Genomic DNA, 23838 nt, shown 5'->3' on the forward strand with positions numbered 1-23838 from the left:
CAGTTTCGTTTCATGTCGTCATCTTGCAAGTTCTATGGTCGTATGATCTTCATTTGCAAATACAAATGCTGCCTGGCATGTTGCATACATGTACCAATTATTAGACTTTTCTTAATATACTCATTTTGACTAAACGTCAAGATATGATGGACTGATGATGGGTGGGGGTGCTTACTCCTAGACACCTGATCCCACCTCTGGTGTGTCCAAGGGTCTGTTTTGTCATATTCTTGATTTTGCATTCGTTCATATGAGTTACCGTACCTATACTGGATTCCTAAACTACATAAAAACCCTTACAAAGATACAATCCTGGATCCAGTAAGTGCTCAACCAAACCCCTATCTTAGCTCCTCACGAAGATATTAACAGCTGTGAAGGACAAACTTCAAACTTACTGTGCAACTACATATGCCAAAAGTGGTGTTAAATAAATTTGGATTCTAAAAACTTCTAAAGAACTTTTAGTAAATTTGAAATCGCAGAATTTTCCCCAAATCAATAACATTAAAACCTATGACTTTTCAACACTATTCACCATTCCTCACGATAAATTAAAGACTAGACGTTTTGGCATTATAGGCAGTTGCTTCTTCAACAAAAACGGAAAACGGAAATATTCATATCTAATGATCAGTCATTCAAAAACTTACTTTGTTAAACACCACTCTGATTCCACGCACAAGTACTCTGAAATTGAAATAAAGGATATGCTAGAGTTCCCCATTGACAATATCTTCGTGGTCTTTGGTGATCAGGTCTTCCAACAGTCTGTTGGAATTCCCATAGGTATGAATTGTACTCCTTTGTTAGGTGACCTGTATCTATATTCATATGAAGCAGAATTTATTAAAAAAAACTTCTACGTGAGAAGAGAAAATTTCTCGCTGTGGCCTTCAATTCGACATTTAGATATATCGATGACGTTTTGTCTATTAACAATAATAACTTTCATTCATATGTCGATTTGATATATCCCTGTGAGCTCGAAATAAAGGACACCACAGAGTCGTCCACTTCCACCTCATACTTAGAATATTTTATTGAAAGTAGACATTAACGGCAAATTGAGAACTCAACTGTATGACAAACGGGATGGTTTCAGCTTCTCCATAGTCAACTTCCCATATTTATGTAGCAATATTCCATTATCACCTGCATATGGTGTTTATATCTCTCAACTGATTCGATACACAAGAGCTTGTTCTGCGTATGGTCAGTTTTTAAATCGAGGCAAGCTACTGACAAACAAGTTTCGATATGGAAAAGCTTGTTCTGTGTATAATCAGTTTTTAAATCGAGTTAAGCTACTGACAAACACGTTGATGGTACAGGGGTTTCAACAGTCTCGATTGAAGTCAGCATTTCGCAAATTCTATGGTCGTTATAACGATCTAGTTTGTCAATACAACCTATCATTGGGTCAAATGCTGTCTGATGTGTTTCATACCGATTATTAAGCCATGTTTGGCGCGCTGGTTTTGACTGCGGATAACTCCGTTAACCTGATCAAGATATAGGGCTCACGGCGAGTGTGACCGGTCGACAGGGGATGCTTACTCCTCCTAAGCACCTGGTCCCACCTCTGGTGTGTCCAAGGGTCCGTGTTTGCCCAACTATCTATTTTGTATTGCTTGTAGGAGTTATGAGATTGATCACTGTTCGTTATCTTCATCTTTCATTATCTTCACTTGCTCATTTCTAAAACTATGTTACTTAAATTTATCAGGTTTTCTGATATTGATACAGGTATCACAATGCATTATTTTTTTATCAGGGTGCAAAATATTTTTTCTGTCATACATGTACACACGCAAAATGCAATTTTTATTCGAAAAATATTCAATGGTATAAAATGATTCAAAAGAACTAATTATTCCCAATTATTTTGCAGTGTTTTTGGTCCTCTTCGCTATCTTATGCACTCATGTCCATCTTTTCCCTGTGCCTCAAACATTGAATATGAAAGGGGTCTATACACAAACTTCTAGTGTCAATGCTACTGTGAAGAGAAATCCGAGCCTGAAGTCAGTACTGTCAGAGATAAGTCCAGATCGATCCATAGAAAGTGCATGTGTTAACGGTACTGCCAGACAGCCATCAAGCATGAAACACACCCCAGGGTTGGATAACATTTCAACAAAGATGGAGGGGGGGGGGGGGGGTTCGTGATATAACGGAGCATTCTATCAACTTAACAGCTGCCTCACGCTATACAGTAGATACGGCAATCCTCCTAGACAACGAAAATGAATCCACAGAATCATCAGTAGACTCTCTTTGTATCTCAAAGCGAACAGAAGAAGTGATAAGGATGCCATGTGGTGGCCTTGTAGTAAGGCGACCCAGAAGATGTAATTTCAACAACGTATTCCATATCAGACAGAGTGCAGTAAGCTTGATTCGGGTCATGGTAGGTAAAATATTTCAGTTTGGCATTAGAGTGGAAAGATTTCCTTTGCAACATTATGAAAGCTTTTAATGTCATTGCATATGGTGTTTTATGTATATCAACTGATTAGATAAGGTAAAGCATATTCTACAAATGATCAATTTTCATTTATAAGCAGACTACTAACAAATAAGTTGGTGTTATAGGTGTTTAGATGATCTCATTTAAAACCAGCATTTCGCAATTTCTATTGTCGTTATAAAGATTTTTATTTGCAAACACGTTTCATTGGGTCATATGCTGTCTGGGTGGGTCATGCCAATTGGTAGGCCGTCCTTTACATACTGATTTTGACTACGAATACTTCGTTTACCTGATCAAGATGTAAAGCTTACAGCAGGTGTGACTGGTCAACAGGGGCTTGAGCTTTGGTGTGTCTAGGGATCAGTGTTTACCCTACTATATTTTTCGTATCGTATATAATAGCATTTATGAGATTGATCTATGTCTGTTATCTTCACGTTTTCATTGTCTTGCAGTGTTGTATAACTGGCAATATTGTGTCCATGTGAAATCAAAAACGTCTTCAACAAACTTGCACGTGCATTTCATGCCATGGGAAATGCGTTTCTCATCACAGTTTATGCTTTTGCTACCATTGTACGATTTTCACTCAGGCATCGGTGTCTGATTCTTTCTAAAATTTCAAACTCACTTGAGTGTTTACACTACGTTGATCAACACAATGCCCCCTCAACGTGTAAGGCGTCACCTGACGACAGAACAACTGGGCAGATGTATTGGAATGCTTGACGCTGGTTATTCACAAAGTGACGTTGCAAATGCACTAAACGTCAGCCAGAGCGTTGTAAACAGGGCCTGGAACCGACAGCAAAATTTTGGTACAGCAGCACACCGACATGGGGGTGGTCGTCAGAGGTCGACAACCCAACGCCAAGACCATTTTGTAGCTCTTCAGGCACGACGTCATCCCTTCTGGACAGCAACCAGCCTACGTAACGACCTCCTGAGCGCCTCAGGGGTGAATGTGTCCACTCAGACGATACGGAATCGGCTACACAATGCAGGTCTCAACTCGAGAAGGGCATGTGTTTGAGTCCTTCTGACTGTTCGACACCGGCGGGAGCGATTGGACTGGGCTGAAGATCATGTCACTTGGACACAGAACGATTGGGTTCAAGTTCTGTTCACCGATGAGTCCAGGTATTGTTTGGACTTTACAGACGGGAGTCACCGAGTGTGGCGACGACAACGTGAACGTTTCCATGATGCCAACATCAGTGAACATGACCGTTATGGTGGTGGTTCCATCATGGTCTGGGGTGGAATCAGCAGGGATGGAAGAACAGATCTTCATGTCCTGGAGAGAGGAACAATGACGGGGGTGCGGTACCGGGATGAGATCCTCGATGTTTACGTCAGACCCTACGTTGGTGCTGTTGGCCCCGAGTTCATCCTGATGGATGATAACACCCGTCCTCATCGCGCCAGGGTGGTGGAGCAGTACCTTCAGCAGGAGACAATTATCCGTATGGACTGGCCAGCGCGCTCGCCCGACTTGAACCCAATTGAGCATGTATGGAACATGCTACATGTTGCCCTTTCACGCCGTAGAGCACAACCCACGACTTTGGCAGAGCTCGGAAACGCCCTCGTGGAAGAGTGGAACAACCTTCCCATTAGGAACATACGGGTGCTTATTGACAGCATGGACCGACGTTGTCGAGCCGTCATTGATGCAAGGGGAGGCCATACCCGGTATTGACACTTCATCGACTAAGTGTAATAATGGACTATCCCCAAAAACTGTGTAATTCTTTCTCTGGTTTGGTGTTAACTTTTTGTAATGAAATGCCTTTTGGTGTTGTTATCAGATTTCAAGCATTCCGTATTGATAAAACTTCATGCCGTTCATGAATTTTCATTCATAACCTGAGTAAACACGTTTCTGAGTCAAATTTATGTCTTTTGTTATGTTAGTGGTAAATTACACACATATAACCTAGTGATCCTTATCAAATTTTGAGTAGTATATATCACTCGGAAAACAATTTGGTGTAGATATATTAGAATAAAATAAGTCCTAGGTATAGGCAAAAGATAGGGAAAAATTCAGATGAAGATTTCACATTTATTCCAAAGCGTTTTCGCTCTACGCTCTTCAGTGGAATTTAAAATACAACATTGTTGTTACATATATACATATAACCTAAATATCAACATTCTTCTAAACAAATGATTGATTTGGATACTGTAGACAGACTCACATTACGAATATATATTTTTTTTTGGATAGAGACAAACACACGTACTTTCATATGACAAGGATAGTGGAATATCCGATGTACATCTCTACAGATTAAACAAGGTAATCCTTGGAATCTATAAAGGTATATCTGTTTAGTTTCTCTGTAGTATAATTTTAATTAAAAATCACACTCGAAATTAATTCAACCAACAAGCAATTTTATTTTTGAAAGATTTAGAAGAACGTATTCTTTAATATGATTATTGTTCGGAGAGGGTGTATATTCAAATGAATATTCATGCCTAAGAACTGAATACGAAATAGAAATTTAAAATTCGTTGGATTTAAAGATTTTTAATGAAACAAATCTGATATGTGCATTCAATATTGTTGTATGTATATTTTCTTCATTGATTTATCGAGAACATTAACATGTGGATGGAATTGGAAATTAGTCGAGCTTTTAATCTATCAATAATTACATGTAAGCTTCCACAGAAAACGAAGGTTTGGTTTCTTTAACAAAATATGTAGAATAATGATATACAATGTAAAATCCATCTCAACTGATTCGATATGGAAAAGCTTGTTCTGCGTATAGTCAGGTTTTAAATCGAGGTAAGCTACTGACAAACAAGTTGATGGTACAGGGGTTTCAACAGTCTCGATTGGAATCAGCATTTCGCATATTCTATGGTCGTTATAACGATCTAGTTTGTCAATACAACCTATCATTGGGTCAAATGCTGTCTGACATGTTTCATACCGATTGTTAAGCCGTTCTTGCTGCACTGAATTTGACTGCGGATAATTCCGTTTACCTGATCAAAATATAGTGCTCACGGCGGGTGTGACCGGTCGACAGGGGATGCTTACTCCTCCTAGGAACCGTGTCCCACCTCTGGTGTGTCCAGGGGTCCGTGTTTGCCCAACTATCTATTTTTGTATTGCTTGTAGGAGTTATGAGATTGATGACTGCTCGTTATTTTCACCTTTCATGTAAAATCACATAAAAAGCACTGAACTTGATATATATATATATATATATATATATATATATATATATATATATATATATATATATATATATATATATATATATATATTAATTAGTTTTAAAATAGAAACGTTACTATTACAGACTATCGGTTCAGATGTTCAGCTTGATGAAATAGAAAAGTCGCTCCAAATCTACTTCATGTACCTGTCAGAGGCAAACTCCATTTATTCCGCGCTTGCTCTGTCAACTGGAGATTTTCTACATCTACGAAGCTTCTTACTGACCGCCTTATGTAATTTGGACAACGGAATCGCTACTGATCACGTGATGTATAATGTGTCTTTATCACGTGACTTAAGTATATTTTATACACAAACTGTGTACATCCTGGAGTCTTTGCATACGGATATAGAAACTGTCATGACATGGAAACACTGTCAGGCTAGTGTGTAGTGGTTTATAATTAAACATTATCCATTAAGATGGTATCGTGCATTTTTCTGAATATTTAATCTAATCTTACCTCTTTCATATTTTCAATTCACTTTTGTATTTTAAAACTGTATCTAATCAACTGTTTGATATGAATTTCTAAATACAGGTATTTTTTTTTCATTTCACCACCAAAATTGTCTGTCCCATACAACATTTGTTTCTTTCGCCCTGACAGTTTTTTATGTTTGTAGTGGTTTTATACTTGATTGTGATATACAACTATGAGCCAGCTTATTACTCAATGCTTACTGCAGATTTGTGTTATTTATCAGAATAATTACTATATTAACCAGACTGTTAACCAATCCATGTTCAAATGGTCTCAGCATTCATTGCGTGCTTTAGAGTACCAGTATAAGTAATTATAGGTAACATCTGACTAAGTATGTCAATTCTAATTATAAACAATTCATTTAAGTGTTTTGAAGTAGACATTGCGATGTATTAAGGTAGCTCACTACTCTCTATGACACTACGTCACAAGATGGCAATATAAATGTTTTGTGAAATTATTTGTATCGATTGATGTGTTAGCTCAGTCATAGTGATTAAAACATTGGACTGGTGAACCGCAGATCTCGAGTTCAAATCCGCCAGTCTTTTGTTCATATGTGTCGAAAAAATGTTTTTTGAAAATCAAGTTTTTATCCATATTTACATAGTTTTGCCTCTTTGACATTATACTTATCATAATATCATATCTTTCATGAATAAACCAATTCGTGCTGATTTGAGAAACTATTTCAGGGTGTAGTGAGCCACCTTAAAAAGTGAAGATACCGAACAATGATCAATCTTATAATTCCCATAAAGAAAATAGGACAAACGCGGACCCCTGGACATACCAGAGGTGGGGTTAGGTGTCAAGGAGTATGTGTATGTATGTAATGAAATAACTGTGTAAGTCGTGAGAACATGAGTTATAAAGACAATGGAAACTTGTAATTTTATTTTGGAGCTCAAGAACAGAGAATCCTAAACTCATTTTCCTCCGAGACATAGTGGGAACTTGTGTAAAACTGTCTTGTTTTCAAAGTGAATTTAACTCGTAATAAAGTCATGCTTTTACTACTCACCAACACGTGTACTTTAGTTCAGATCACTTCAAACGTTAAACAGACCGTGATCACATGTGCACTGCTACATATAACAGTGCTAAGAAATATATTAATTTTGATTTTCTCAGATATCAGCCTGACATATTTCCATGGAACGCCCCGAATTTGATATTGAATAGAAATGCAATCACTCTCTCATTCTCTTGTGAAAAACATGTACTATTAAGTGACACCTGTTCTGAAATATGGTCGCATACATATCTCTCAAGGTCTCTGAAATTAATGTAATGTTAATTTTCAATATGCACTTTCCAAATGACTCTTATAGGGTCCCACATCAATACCACATGTCTCTATCTGATGACATTCATGGTGTGAACTACAATGGCCGTATTGTGTTCTGCCATCATAAATGTATTTATATTTCAATGCTATCAAAACTTCAATGTCGGCACGTTATTTTTTGCAAGAAACAGCATGATCCTCCCTATTTAAAGTACTAGCATTGATCAATTGAAAACTTAATTATGAATTATCCTAAAATATTCCTTGAAGTAATAATCACTATCAAATTTTTCATGTTATTTTATGACACAAAACAAGCTTTACAGAGTTATGACATTTGACACATATTGTTTTTACCTAAAAGGCACAAGGCCCATACAAATTAGGAAGAAGTGGTATATTATTCTTTTCTGGCAGTCTGTTTTCTTCCGAGAAGAATGAAAAGGTTAAATAGTTTTCATAATTAAAAAAGGAAGATCCTTATTAACCTCCGACATAGAATAGTATACAAATAAAGACGAAGGCCAATCATATTTCATTATTTTTGTGGTTCCTGAAATATTAAAATAGGGTTGTAAGATCCCACACACGGAATGGTTTTTTCTATGTATAACGGATGCTTCAATGCATAACTTAGAAGTCGGGGTTATTCAGTTTCTTGTTTTTTTTTTCTCTCTTATATGTTTTTTTCTCTATATTCAAATGATAACAATAGAATTAGTCAGCGTTTGTATAGATTTTTTTCCCTATTGGTAAGGTAATGGAATTAAACGGGAATTGATCATGCATGTATGATTCAAAGGTGACTTAGTACATTTCGGACAGATCCACCCAGTTCCATAAAGATTACTGATATGTTAACCTTCCCATCACCCAATAAATTAATTCAGCGTTACAGTGTAACTATACGTTATCTACTTTATGTATATCACTTAAACTTAGTTAACTAAACTTTGTGTAGCTAGATGTTTAAGTCTGAAATAAACTAAATCACCTGTGAATTTTGACGAAATGTCAAGCCTGTTTATTTTCCTTAAAGGTACATTCGTACTAATAATTAATTTTAAGATGGTTGATATATTTATAATGGTGATGTATGATAACTTATGCAACATAGACTAGTTGATTTCAACCCAGATGAAAGGAATGGGTCCAATTCTTTAGTTCATTCTTTACTACGAACATCTTCGGTGGATTTTATTTCTACTGCGCGGGCCTTTGTCACACGTGGTCGGAAGGAAACGGTCGCAAAAGTATAAGAACCCCATCGGGCTAAATCAACTATGCTACATCATGTGTAAAACACTAAAGAGTAGAAAGATGCACAGATTTAAGAATTTCTGGGGAAATGGCACGTGGCATGCTAATAAGACAGTCACGTGCTAGTTTCCAAACGACAATGTTTAAATCGACAGGCTGTCTTTGTTGAATGTATTTGCACTGATATCTCTACAAACATAGATTTTATATGAACATATAGTAGAATTTTTGTTCCACTTTATTCATACATGTACAGACACGTACAAAACGTATTCGGTCTTAGTGGCGGCGTGCTTACATTGACGACAAACGTATCAATATTTTGCTGGCTGACAATTTAATAAAAATGAAAATGAAAATTCAAAAAATGAACTACTTACGATTTAATACTTCGTGAGGTGTCTTTTTAGTCTGAAAACTTGCCGAATGCGTTTCGGGACGGAGCCATACAAGCTTTGAATATACGCCGAATTTTCTCTATCAAATCAGATCTTGATTTTATTGAACCAGTGCGGGATTGAAGTTTTCTTTTAATATATAGCCAAACATTTTCAATAATATTCAAGTCTGGTGATTGGGCAGGCCAGATTAAACAGTGTATACGATTTCTGGCCATGATCTGGCTCGATTGTCCTGGAAAAAAGTTTCCATTTTGAGGGAAATGTCTTGCCAAAACTGGCCACAGGTTTTCCTCTACTTAGATGCCATTGTACTTTGCATCGTTAATATTTCCTTCCACTGGCGTTATAGTTCCAACACCCTCCCAACAAATGCACCCCCATACCATGACTTCACACTTCGCTTGAGGAGTTCTCTGTTGAACGAGATCGAGCTTCCATCCTTCGTCTTTTTCCCTCCAGATCCTAACTCTTTCATCATGTCCTATCATAATTTTGCTTTCATCTGAGAATATCACGCGTTTCCAGTTGTCTACAGTATATTGTCTTTTCCAGACAAACCGCTTCTTTAGAATTTGACTTCTTTGATAACGAGTTTCTTCTTGGCAATACTCCTCCTGTAATTATTTTTTGTAAATTGTGTTGAATTGTTCTTTTACTCACCGGATTTTGTCTTTCTTCATTAAATTTTGCCGTAATATCCAACAGTGAACATCTACGGTTAGTTTTCACAATCCTCTCCAACTTCTGATAGTCCCAAGGTTGATTTTCGGAGACCAACCACTTCTCGGTTTGTTTTCTAATGATCCCGATTCAGAAACTTTCTTACAAACGTCAATGACACTTGATTTAGGTCATTTCAACATCTCGTTTATCTTTCTCCGACTGTATCCACCCTGTAGTAACTCCATTATGACTTTTCTTACATCTAACCTCATCTCTTTTCCTCTCCGAACCATGTTTGATATTTTCTAATTTTCCATTGTTTGTAAACAGCAGACGAAAACTAGGTATCACATGATGCACCATGTGACCAATTTTTAATTCTAAACATTTCTACTTCCTGACAATACAAAAATAGCAGGAAAGGGTCATTTTCTTTTTCGCTTTCGTTTTCAAACTGCGCCCCCTCCCCCCTAAAATTTTCAAATTTAAGGTAAATCGCCGTATCTTGTTTCGGATAATGTACTAAACGATAAAAGAAGCAATAATTTCTTCCACCCCCGAAGAAATATATGACAAAATCCTTTGATGTCTTGAATTACTTTATTGGGAGAACCTAATTTTTCCCCCATAAACCCCTTAAAATATTTCACCGCCTCATAAAGTGGTGTCCCCCGTAACCACAATTCCTGGATCCGCCCCTGAACACATCGCCATTCTGTGACCGAATACTTCGTGCATGTATCTGTAGAATACTCGCAGTATTCATATCATAGACGCTCGTGTCGTGGATAATGATTGAGTATTTGATTTAATATTGTTTAACGTCCCTTTCGAGGATCTTTCACTCGTATTGAGACGTCACTAATGCCGGTGAAGGGCTGCAAAGTTTAGTCCCATGTTCGGCGTTTACTGTCTTTGAACAGGGAGGAATCATTTTCGTGCCACATCTGCTGTTACACGAGACCTCGGTTTTTGCGGTCTCATCGAAAGGACCGCCCCATTTAGTCGCCTCTTACAACAAGAAAGGGGTACTGAGGACCTATTCTAACCCGAATCCCCACAGGATGTCATGGATAATGTAAATGAAATCTATATAGAGCTGTCGAAGATATTTTAACTAAGATCGTGACATTTTTGCTCCACTCCATGACGTGGATTTCTAAATTTTTGTAATCTACTGTATTTCGCTGATCATATGCTAGTGCACTTTAAAAAGAATAATTTCATAAACGTTTGAATATTGACTTCACCCACATTGAAATATACAGTCATTTCTCCCCTACGTTAATTCTGTTCACTCTAAAAAAATATCCTATTGCAATGATTTAACACCGGATAACGTTTATGTTAGAGTACTATGCATAGGCGTAGCTTGGGTTCGAATATTACCGAGGCAGAGGGTCTGGGGGGCGCAGCCCCCCCCCCCCACCCCACACACACACACACACACACACACACACACACAAAAGGTATCGACATTTTAACAACGTAAAAGGTGTTGTTGTTTTTCTTACCGAGGCACCTGCCTCGGTTGCCTCAATGGAAGCTACGCCATTTTGTATACGGATTACTTGGCTTACCTGATCATTCCGACGTTTGTGTATACAGGGAGTCGGCGTATACACAAACGTCGGGATGATCCAGTCTAATTTGATCAAGGTATAGGAATGAGGGTACCAAATCCCTGCATGCGTAACCCGGACGCAGTTTACCCCAAGATGGAGCGGAGGTATAAATGTCTAGGTGTTGCGTGATTGGCTAATATCAAGAGTGAAATTATTTGGAATTGAAAGAAATATTATAGAGGTTCAATTTAATTGTCAGGATGAAAAATTATCGCACAAAATCGAGAAATGACTGAAGAAATTACCATGGTAGAGGTTTGATTAAAATGAAGGGTGTAGTTTACTGCAGATTGCTATGTGCTGTGAAAAAGTACAAATATGGCCTATAAAAGGCACGGGACCGTCTATAATTTTTGTCGTTTTTTATGAACACTTGGAATGAAGTTTGAAATGTTTCCGGTCATTTGTTTAAAATTAATATAGTTAATTAGTGAGAGACCAAAGGTTAGTATTGAGGTCTATGGGAAATGAATTAGTACTCTTTTCCCTATAGGCTTACGAGGTGCTGCTAAAACGTGGAACGGAAAACGGAACAGAAGACGGAACGAAAAATGAAAGAGAATTTAAGAATTAGAATTATTAATTTAACGACGACAGCACCAAAAATCGGAAGAAAATACCCTTATAATGATTAACATCTAAATTATGGGAATTTGTTTACAAGCGGTAAAACAATTTTATCTTAAAATTCTGCATCATAAATTGATTAAAAATTTAAAAAGCGTTTGACAAGAATTTTGAAATGTCGGCATTTACAGAAGTGTTAGCGAGCAGCGACACCTGGGTAGAGAATGGAAAGAAGACGCGTACTTTATATGACGGGGGGGGGGGGGGGGGGGGGGGGCAAAACATCATTAACGCACATTTACATGTATACACATAATACAGTGTATGTGTGTACCTACAACAGGGTATGTTTAACAACGACAATTCATGATCTTATTGATTCAGAAAGTTAAACAGCTTGTGTTTGATATATCATTTTTAAGTAACAGAGATTGTGACCGCAGAACTCGATTCCTAAATAGGGAGGACTTCTAGCAGTTTATTTCTAAACAATACTTGTATCTTAATATTTAGACAAATTGAGATTACCTTTTAATTCCATCCAAGCATAAATTGTCTGTTAGTCTTTTATATCTCATATTTCATATCTGTTAATATCTCATACTATGGATCGTAAACTTCACCTTAGTTTTCATAGGTTCTGTTTCAATCTTTCTTTCCCGCTCTAACTCTTTGGGTCCAACACTAATCCGCAGGATGTCAGTAAATGTGCAAACTTTCACATAAACTAATCCCAAATGAGGTAAACGTTTTATACACACCGCACTCGTTCGCTCCAAAATTTAATGTGATACATAAATATATCATACCAGGTGTAGAACTAAATTACGAATAAAAGCAAATTAAATTTAAGAAGGTTATCTCTCGGGAAAATTGTTGTAAAAATTATTTTAACTTTTACAATGTTGTTTTAGGCGGGGGCGGGGGTGAGGGCTTTTATTCATTGGATATAAAAGAAAATTCTAGTCTTTTTAAGTTTGATATTTTTTTTCTTTATCCATACTTTTCATGGTAAGTTAATGATTTTAAAATACATATGCATTAGTATGAAGCATATGAAACAGTGGATTCTGTGGATGACTTGACTAAGATATCAGGCTAATAGTGGTTGTCGCTCAACAGAGGAGGCACATGATCCCACAACTGGTGTTTTAGGGGTCTGTGTTTAAATTGATATTAATCTCAATTTCGTATTCTTTATGACAAGTGAGGGTTGGAGAAAATCCTAGTTATCAAAGAAACATAACTCTGTCAGATAACGAAAGCAATAAATGCTATAAAGAGTTATTTTTCCTGATGGGAAACGGGAAGTACTTTGCGATTAATTACAGGTTTGTTGTAGTAAGTCGTAGTTGTAACGTACATGTACATACAGGTTTGCACTGTAGGTTGAATCACAAACCTGACGTCTTGAGCATGTCATGTCAGTTTAACAATAATACCATATTTAGCTTCTATTACTTATGAAAAGATGTAACATTCATGTTCAATTAAAGGCCCACTGTGACTCATAAAGGGATAAATAAAATTTTAACAAGGCTCTCGCAATTTTTTTTCCATTATTGAAAATATAAACTTTCGAAAATTTACAAAGTTTAGAAGTAAATAATTCCGGTAATAAATCAAAAAATAGAATTTACGTCTGGTCCAGCACCAAATTACAGTTTGTTCCGCCTCCAGAAAAACACGCATGCGCAGAGGACTTGTAAACAATACAGCATGGCGTCTAGAGCGGGTAAGCGTCCTGTGGGAAGACCGCGAATTCTTACCGACTCGGCCAAAAAGAGAGCGAAAAGTGAAAGAAATAAATCATATTTGTATAAGACTAAGATTTATCTCGGAGATCAATACGAAAGATGGCAAGCAAAGAAGGAAGAACTCGGAGAAACGCACGCAGGACTGGCGAAGATTCTACTTGACAGGTTGGTTTTGAAACTTTCTAAATGTAAAGTTATTATTTGAGGATAAACCTGGATCGATCGGTGGTAAACATTCTTTAAAATATTATTTATAAACCCGCTGCGAGTATTGTGTTAAAAATACTTCATATATCTCCTTAGGTGCTCAAATTATGAGCTTTTCGGGGGCCCCCAAGGGGAAATTTTTGAGAAAACAAAGATATATAGATTTCAACAGTATTTTATTATGATAATTCACAATAGGATTAGACAGCAGGCACTGCCTATACAAGTCTTCACCGTTGATATTATATTACTTTGATTCTGTTATGATTTGTAAAGTATAATATTCATTTTACTGTATTGGACACTATTCAATTCAAATAGACTTGTAACGGACAGTGAAACAGAGGATGCAGACTCAGCTGACCAGTCACTTACATTGCAGAAAAAAATATCAACGCCTATATTAAAGAAAAAGCTACATCTCCTCCCCCCAGATGTATCAGAAATTTCATCAGCTCTAAGGTAGGTGTATACATTATTACAGGCAACTGAAGAACGGAAAAAAATCTAAATTATGTGACTCCACTGACCACCTTCATAGCTTGTTCTGCATAGTCAATTTGTACTTTCTGCAAGCTTTTGAGACAATCATTTGTGAGATATTATAGGTACCTGTTGTGTGGATAGACTTGTACATATACCCCCCCCCCCCTCCCCTTAGCCAATGAATAAACGAATATAAAACCAAAAACTTATCTTAAAACTGGCTTTACAGAATGACCTAGGGAGGTGATAGGTGGGGAAATCACATATTTGAGGTAAATTTGTGATTCTATATTTACTGTTTCATTAGATGGAGGGGGTATCCACATTTGAGGTGGCTGTGAATACTACATTAGTCCTTAGACAAATTCGCCCAAAAATATTGATCTCACCATAAACCAAGATTTTAAAATTATATTTTCCATAATTTTATGTGTATATTGGTCATCTGTTAATTTTGAACACTTGCATTTGATTGTTAACTTATAAGAGCTTCATTTTTATGTAGCGAGAGTACTGATACAGAGAAGCAACAAGAAGTGGCAAAATCTTCTGCTCCACCAGTAACCAGTCAACAGGAATCTCCTGGGTATGCAAACATTTGTTGACTTATATTGTAGTCTATATTTGATACAATTAGTTCCCTACTAGCTTCACCTTTATGTTTCCTCTCCAGTGGTTGTCAATCACACAGCAGACTTATGGTAATGTGTAATGGTAATGCATTGTAATCATTACATTTTTTTTTAAAGTAATGGGGTGTAATGTGTAATGCACCCATTTTTGAAACACAAGTAATTATAATGTAATGCATTACTTTCATAAAAATGCCAGTAATATCATTACTTTTCAATACATTTGAATTACATATCAACATCATTACTAACCCCCTAATTTAGACCTCTTTGGAAATAAAATGTGACATTACTACATGTATTTGAATAAACAGCAAAGTATTTGTTTAGAACAGATCTTGATACATAGTCATAGTGTGATTGACAATCACTTTGATTTAAATGTTTACTTCAAATAAATTGTGTTCATAGATTTACTTTGTATTTTTTTTTCATTGTAATGTGTAATGTAATTCATTACTTTAGCAAAGTAATTGTAATTTAATTAATTACTTATATGAATGAAAATAATGGTAATTGTAATGGTGAAAATTCCAATGTAATTGTAATTTAATGCATTACATTCAAAGTAATTGACCCTAGGTCTGTCACACAGTACATTTATATAAAAATGAAAAATATATTGTCAGTATTTGTACTTGACTTGTCTTTTGTGATGCAAAATAAATTTGTGAAGAACAATTTTTTTTTAGTATCAACCACCAAAACTAAGGCGAAAGTTACACAGTACTCATGAACGAGTCCATGGTCTATGAATAATGGTCGAGTTTGTTAAGGTAATAAGGGACAGGTTTAGACTGAATCGGTGTAGAATTCAATTTAACGAATGTTACCAGTTTCTCTTTGGTGGAGCATGTACTTCAGAAACTGTTTATGAAATATCTTAAGAAATTTAAGCTAGGGAAAAATGTAAACACACCTGATAAAATAAGTTTCTAAGAAGCTGGACACCCCCCCCCCCCTATTTATTCTTTACAATTTCACCTCTTCCTGATTACCTAAAGAGTATTGACAACCAAGACACTTTTTAAATTTCTTAGATGTTCACCTGTATATTTGTTTCACAATGCTTGAATATATAGTCTTACAATTACGGTTAACTTCAGACTTAATTTCTGACTCATACATTTCACTATGGGGACGCGTAAATATTGCGTATCTTCTTGGATGAAGTTCCTCAAATTGTCCTCTTCAAAGATGATTTCTGATCATTAATTTTTGTTAATGCATACAGGTTCTCGAACATTATCAACCTCATTTTTATATCCGAAAAAAATGACGATTATGATAAAAAGAAGAAGAAAAATAATTTTTAAAGAATTTATATGATTTATTTCATTTCATATTCTCAAAGAGAAAGTTATCTTTTTACCAAAAGATTTGAATAAAAATACGATTGCTTTTTTAAAATATTTATATAAAACATGTTCTTTCCTTAGAAATCCAAGGTGAAATTAATCATGTCGTGATCAAAATTTACGGAATTACTTTTCGGGGATTATTATTTTCTTTTATTAACCCTATGAATGATACTATGATTTCAAAAAGCTTATACCATCCATTTATTAGATATGAAACATGATCGTTATATAGCGAATTCATCAGATTTATTAGATATGAAACATGATCTTTATATAGTGAATTCATCAGATTTATAAGATATGAAACATGGTCGTTATATAGTGAATTCCTCAGATTTATTAAATATGAAACATGATCTTTATATAGTGAATTCATCAGATTTATTAGATATGAAACATGATCTATATATAGTGAATTCCTCAGATTTATTAAATATGAAACATGATCTTTATATAGTGAATTCCTCAGATTTATTAGATATGAAACATGATCTTTATATAGTGAATTCCTCAGATTTATTAAATATGAAACATGATCTTTATATAGTGAATTCCTCAGATTTATTAAATATGAAACATGATCTTTATATAGTGAATTCATCAGCTATAAGCTGAAGGATTTTCATGCAAGTCTTTGTAGGTGACAAATATTTTGTTTCTTGTTTCCTCGACACAGATGGTTCCAATTTTAATGAAATGGAAATACATCGCCCAAGTACTGACGAATTGTACGAAGTGATTATGTATTTCAATGGCTGAAGATGTACATTGTAAATTAAAAACAAACAAGTGGGAGAACAATACTCTCAAGAATATTTGGACGAATTTAAAGAGTTTTTACAATGGCATTCTGTTTACAAGTTAAATGAAAAGTGGCATGTTAAAAGCGAAAGTCTTATTTAACGAGATCGGAAATGTAGGGAGAACTAGCTTTAATTAAGTATATATGATATTTCAAAAGCTGGGGTGTTTGTTTGTGTGTGTGTGTGTGGGGTGGGGGGGGGGGGGTTAAAGGAATTTAATTCTATTTATATTTTATACGATATAAATTTGTTTGGGGCAATTTACGCGTATTATAAAAAGCGTAAACTGTCCCAAACCAATTTATATCGTATAAAAAATTAAATTTATTCCTTATAATTCATTTTCAACACTAAATGACGAAAATATTCTAAAGAGAGTGTTGCACCGAAGCGGGAATTTTCCCTAATCGGAGCTTGGAGCCAGCATTCGTGAAGAAGAACTGACCTTCATCCATATTTATATTCTTATTGCGTATTTACCATTTAAATACATGTACGATTCCCCAGTACTAAGGACAAACCGAATATATTTTAAGTGTCAATACATTGATTTTTGAAATCGTGAAAAATGAATTGTCTTTTTTTCCTTCTGAGTATCAGATACAATGTATACGGTTAGACGTTAATAGTGTACAAATATTTAATATTCTATACTACTACAGTCTAAAAGCTCTATACTCGTATGTATTATTTTCTACAACCAACAGTTGGCAACTGTACATAACTCTGACCACAAAGCAAATATGGGAAGTTTAATACGCATTAATAAAGTTCAACATAATTCGAAGTACATGCATCTGAAAACATTGATTCACCATTATAACAATTTTCTACTGGAATACATCTCATCTTATCGACTTAAACTGTTTTACGGTTATTTACCATTTTTAGTGAAAAACTTGAAGAACATATTCATGCTAGATTTATTTTGTTTCACAGAGGCAGTTTTTCTGAAAGTCGGGGATATCCCTCCATTTTAACGCAAAAAATCATATAAATCGTTTATTGCTTGATTTAAACTCGAATTATTGGGCAAATTTTTGTCAATACACATCTTTTAAATTTATTTTCACAAATGTTCGAATCAAGACATAAGTTCCAATTGGTTTTACCATATATTTGAATAACTTAATTTTATCGATCTTTCATGCAACACCTTTAGGGAAATTAACATTAGACGTGCAAAACCTTTTATTTCGTAAACAAAAAGTAAGAAATTGCTTGCACCGCGCAAGGATTCCCTTAGCAACATACCGACGAAGTGTCGATCGTAAATGCATTTTATTTATCAAATTTGAAAACGCATGATGGGAGTTTGTAACTATTCTTGATAACAGAAGATATGTGTACAGTTGTAGGTTACAAATGTAGGCCTGATGTGTACTTCGCAACGCAAGATCAACTTTGAAGCCGTTCCTACCACGGGCGCCTGTTTCATAGACTGCGTCGCATCATGCACCAGATAATGCAATGCAATTTGCGATGAAGTTAGCTCCTGAACTTTTGAGAACAACTGCGCAGGATGCTACAATTAAGTATTTAGTGGTTCAATACTAATCCCACTGGTGCAAACATATCACACATCTATTGCTGAACTTTATCCACTTGAAAATTTTTGTATCAAATGAAATTTTGAAAGAGTTTGGCAGGGACTATATTTTGTGGCAGAAGGATTCATTATTCAAAAAGTTCTAATTCTGCATGATATTACAGTTTCTGTTTCTTCCAATGTATCGTCTATTTTTATACTCCTATTCGTGTATTTCAGTTTTATAATTTATGATACAGGTAGCTGAGACTTGAAAGTAGTTCAAATGTTGTAATTTATTAACTGGGTTGATATATTTTTTTTTTCAAACAGAACACCGATTGTTAAAAAAGTTTTAATAAAATTTACTCGAAATTTTGTATAAAAATTCAGTATTTTCGCCAATAATTAAAAAATCGGTCTCCAACCCCCACCTTTTTAAGTTCCATTTTAAAGTGTTAAACCAGACCTTGAAAATTATTTAAAATTTTAGAAATTGACATTACGCCTAATATGTCCTTTTAAACTCTCAACATTGATATCATTAAGTTTTTCGTGTATATACCTTTTGGTTATTTTTTTTTTTTTTCATTACTAGTGTTAATTCTTTTTTTTTCATTACTAGTGTTAATTCTTTTTTTTTCATTACTAGTGTTAATTCTATTTTTTCATTACTAGTGTTAATTCTTTGGGTTTTTTTTTCATTACTAGTGTTAATTCTTTTTTTTTCATTACTAGTGTTAATTCTTTTTTTTTTTTCATTACTAGTGTTAATTCTCTTTTTTTTTCATTACTAGTGTTAATTCTTTTTTTTTTTTTTTCATTACTAGTGTTAATTCATTTTTTTCATTACTAGTGTTAATTCTTTTTTTTTCATTACTAGTGTTAATTCTTTTTTTCATTACTAGTGTTAATTCTTTTTTTTTCATTACTAGTGTTAATTCTTTTTTTTTTTTATTACTTCTGTTAATTCTTTTTTTTTTTTCATTACTAGTGTTAATTCTTTTTTTTTCATTACTAGTGTTAATTCTGTTTTTCATTACTAGTGTTAATTCTTTTTTTATCTGTAGTGATAGAAGATATGATTATGTATTTATTCTATGTAATGATTGATTTGTGTTACTCATGTTGTGGTGACACCAACAGAACTTCAAGTTTAATTGAATAAATTTTAAGTGCAAAAAGGTCATGTTTAGAACACTGTAGTTCAATATCAAGCGTTGCAACCCCAGTTTTTCTTTTTAATTTCCTTATTCTCCTTCAATGTAGAAATCAAAAATACACTTCCAAAACAATTGACATTACTCCAAATCCCAGGTGCGAACCTCTTAGGCTCTTTAATAAAAGATATAACCTACCATAGCATGCAGCATTAAATTGTCGCCAATATTAAATCCGACACAGTCTTGTTTCTGTAAACAAGTTATGACAACTGTATACTAATAACACATTCTTAGTATACAGAGGTCATCTTATTTACAGAAACAAGTGCCTGTGCAGTAAATTATGTAAGCAATTCACATATAGCGATCCACATTTTAATCGGTGAGACATGGCGTCATTTGGTACATAGTGGAAGACATGACGCATTTTATGCTTTGGTAGGCGGATCAAGCAATCCTTCCAAGTAAAAATATAATGAAACAGCAGTTTTGCAAGAACATTTTTTCTGCATAGAAAATCGATCGTGTATCAGAGTTTGTTTTGAATTTCACGGTTAGTGTTTTATATGTAATTTTACTTGTAAACAAAGACTGTACGTTTTGTTTGAAATAGTACCACCAAAAAAAAAAAAAGTCTGACAATAGAGTACTTTAATGTGCACGATTAATTCCGTTTTTTCAATTTCATACGAAGACCTATCAACATAATAGTATCCCATGATGCAATGTAAAGTTAGTCTTGGTTGTTAAGGGTGTGTGTCCCCATACCAAGTTACATCTATACAATAGAAACTCCCTCATTTAGGTATAGACCTCTCCCGTCTGACGCAGTGTACAGATCACGGGCAAGTAACACGAAAGAAGTAGTTTGTAGTTAAAAGATAGAAGATATTGACGTTAACAGCATCGATCAGGTCTAATAAAAGCATAGACTTCATTTTAAACATAATCTGATCAAACGTTCTCTAAAAAGTAGGCAAATTCTGTTCAAATTGATAGTGTAAAGTAATGAATGGTTGTTTTTTTTTTTAGTTTTTTTTTTCCAATTTCGCTTTTATTTTCAATGATAGATGAAAAAGCGCTGAAAGCGAAACAATTTCTGGGCTTTGATTTTGAGTTAAAGGAAGAACAGGATGACGCTATCCCGTGCGTTTATGGAAAAAGGGGACGTAGTGTGTATTCTTCCCACTGGATTTGGAAAAAAGCGTTATATTCCAGTTAGTGCCCCTACTTTCTACAGTCGCTATTGGCCGCGCGTTGTTGTTCCTACGAAATCCTTATCCCATAATGCCTAACTGGAAGAGGTGAAATCCTTATCCCATAATGCCTAACTGGAAGAGGTGAAATCCTTATCCCATAATGCCTAACTGGAAGAGGTGAAATCCTTATCCCATAATGCCTAACTGGAAGAGGTGAAATCCTTATCCCATAATGCCTAACTGGAAGAGGTGAAATCCTTATCTCATAATGCCTAACTGGAAGAGGTGAAATCCTTATCCCATAATGCCTAACTGGAAGAGGTGAAATCCTTATCCCATAATGCCTAACTGGAAGAGGTGAAATCCTTATCTCATAATGCCTAACTGGAAGAGGTGAAATCCTTATCTCATAATGCCTAACTGGAAGAGGTGAAATCCTTATCTCATAATGCCTAACTGGAAGAGGTGAAATCCTTATCTCATAATGCCTAACTGGAAGAGGTGAAATCCTTATCTCATAATGCCTAACTGGAAGAGGTGAAATCCTTATCTCATAATGCCTAACTGGAAGAGGTGAAATCCTTATCTCATAATGCCTAACTGGAAGAGGTGAAATCCTTATCTCATAATGCCTAACTGGAAGAGGTGAAATCCTTATCCCATAATGCCTAACTAGAAGAGGTGAAATCCTTATCCCATAATGCCTAACTGGAAGAGGTGAAATCCTTATCTCATGATGCCTAACTGGAAGAGGTTGGTTTGTTAGCAAACGTACTCTACTGGAAGTTTGTTATACAATATAAACGATTTTTTTCCCAGCGTGCGCAGCCAATAAAATTAGTTGCGTGTTACATGTACAAGTAAGATTTGATTATTTCAAAATAAAATTGATATTAACAAAATCAATTATAAGAATGATATGCAACAACCAAACATAGAACTCTTATCATCTCATATCCAAAAGTGAAATGTTTTATTAATTTAATAAATATATTAGGATCTTTTTTATGAAAGTTTTATTTAAAAATATCTGGGGAAAAGAGTTCAACAGAGAAAAACCAGAAGATTAAATTTACAAAAATAAAGTTTCTCATGTTTCCCATGGTCTTGTAGAATTTAATCAGAATTAATGTTAATTTTGTCAAACACATCTTCCGAGTTAATGGGAAACATACATGGACAGTAAATACTACCTGCCAGCCGTTGAAGTGTAACTGTTTATTCGCTAATGTAGCCATCGAAGTTGAGCTGTTTATTCTTTGCCCACCAGTCCGGAAAATGTAGTTGTGTATTCACTGTCTGTCTGTCTGTCTGTCCTCATTGTCAAGTTGTGTATTCACTGTCTGTCTGTCTGTCCTCATTGTCAAGTTGTGTATTCACTGTCTGTCTGTCCTCATTGTCAAGTTGTGTATTCACTGTCTGTCTGTCTGTCCTCATTGTCAAGTTGTGTATTCACTGTCTGTCAGTCGTCAATATCTACAACGGAGGCTGACAAATTAACTGCAAGGAAATGAACATAAAAACTAAATTATTGAAATATCTAAAAAAAGAAGTGAATATGAATTAATTACAGCTTGTTTAAACCAAGTGCATGTAGTGTGCGCATGTTTTGCTGAAATTATAAACTGTATTAGATATTTTGTCTTCCTGTGCACGATTGCGTTAATTTGGCTGCTGTCAGATTAGGTCGCTTGTTTTGTTAGGCTGACCTGTCGGGTTAGGCAAGGCCAGCTGTTTTGTTAGGTTGATCTGTCGGGTTAGTCAAGGCCAGCTATTTTGTAAGTCGAGGTCAGATGTTATGTTAGTCGAGGTCAGATGTTTTGTTAGTCGAGGTCAGATGTTTTGTTAGTCGAGGTCAGATGTTTTGTTGGTTGAGGCCAGCTGTTCAGTTAGGCTGCCCTATCGGGTTAGTCGAGGCAACAATTCATCCTCAATACAAGCATACCGGTATGTTGAGAGCACCAAACAAAGGTTGTGATAGTAACCCCCTCAAACAAAGCAAATCTACACACTAAAATTCATCTGTGAAATAACTACAGAACTACAGCTCTCGAGGGGAAGGGGTGATCCAAACATACTCGAGAGCAACAGATTCATTCCTTATAATAATCTTCTATTTTTTAGGGCACGACTGGATCTTCTATCGACTATAGTCTTGCATCGCCGTCTCAAAAGTCTGATACCTAAACATCCTAAACACATCTTCCCTCTACACACGTGTCCAAACATACCAGTAATAATCTATTAAAGTCCCATGCAAACTGAAAACTCGTGGCTTTCTTGATGCAACCGTATTCAGTTGCCAGGCATCTCGAACCCTGTAGAATTTCGATATTTTATTTCTATATTTAGTACTGTATTACATGTATTTCCCCTACAAATAATTTTAGTTAAATACTTTGCAAGAAATAATTCCATTTCGGTTTTAAAATGATTATTTTAACAGTTTTGAATATTGAATTAGATTCATGGCTTTCATTAATCTGGTCCCCCTCCCCGTCGCCACGTTTTTACATTTGACTACCGAAAATGAAGTGGCGGGGGCGGGAGGAAAGCTAAAGTCTCATAACATATCAGGATTATTTTTCAATCCTCAATAGCTTTTCTACATGTAAAGAAATTGAAAATTTGTTCATTTTGTATTGACAATTTGTGTTTTTGATAGGTGAAACCCGAATATATACCCA

At 35.2% G+C, this 23838-nt stretch overlaps 1 protein-coding gene across 1 annotated transcript; it reads left to right on the plus strand.

Moving 5' to 3' along the window:
* Nucleotides 1–13522: 13522 nt before the first annotated feature.
* Nucleotides 13523–15823, plus strand: LOC125658809 (uncharacterized). The gene is made up of 4 exons (XM_056149008.1): nucleotides 13523–13937; nucleotides 14301–14441; nucleotides 14971–15051; nucleotides 15790–15823. Exons 1-4 carry the CDS (start codon nucleotides 13735–13737, stop codon nucleotides 15806–15808), a joined length of 444 nt encoding a protein of 147 aa, XP_056004983.1. The 5' UTR covers nucleotides 13523–13734; the 3' UTR covers nucleotides 15809–15823.
* Nucleotides 15824–23838: the final 8015 nt, after the last annotated feature.

Source organism: Ostrea edulis, chromosome 9, assembly GCF_947568905.1.
Source record: "Ostrea edulis chromosome 9, xbOstEdul1.1, whole genome shotgun sequence".
Classification (NCBI taxonomy): Eukaryota; Metazoa; Mollusca; class Bivalvia; order Ostreida; family Ostreidae; genus Ostrea; species Ostrea edulis.

Coding starts and splice junctions, on each gene's coding strand:
- LOC125658809 (XM_056149008.1), top strand. CDS start 13,735: ATGGCGTCTAGAGCGGGTAAGCGTCCTGTGGGAAGACCGCGAATTCTT. Junction 13,938..14,300: donor GCGAAGATTCTACTTGACAG/GTTGGTTTTGAA, acceptor CAATTCAAATAG/ACTTGTAACGGACAGTGAAA. Junction 14,442..14,970: donor GAAATTTCATCAGCTCTAAG/GTAGGTGTATAC, acceptor ATTTTTATGTAG/CGAGAGTACTGATACAGAGA.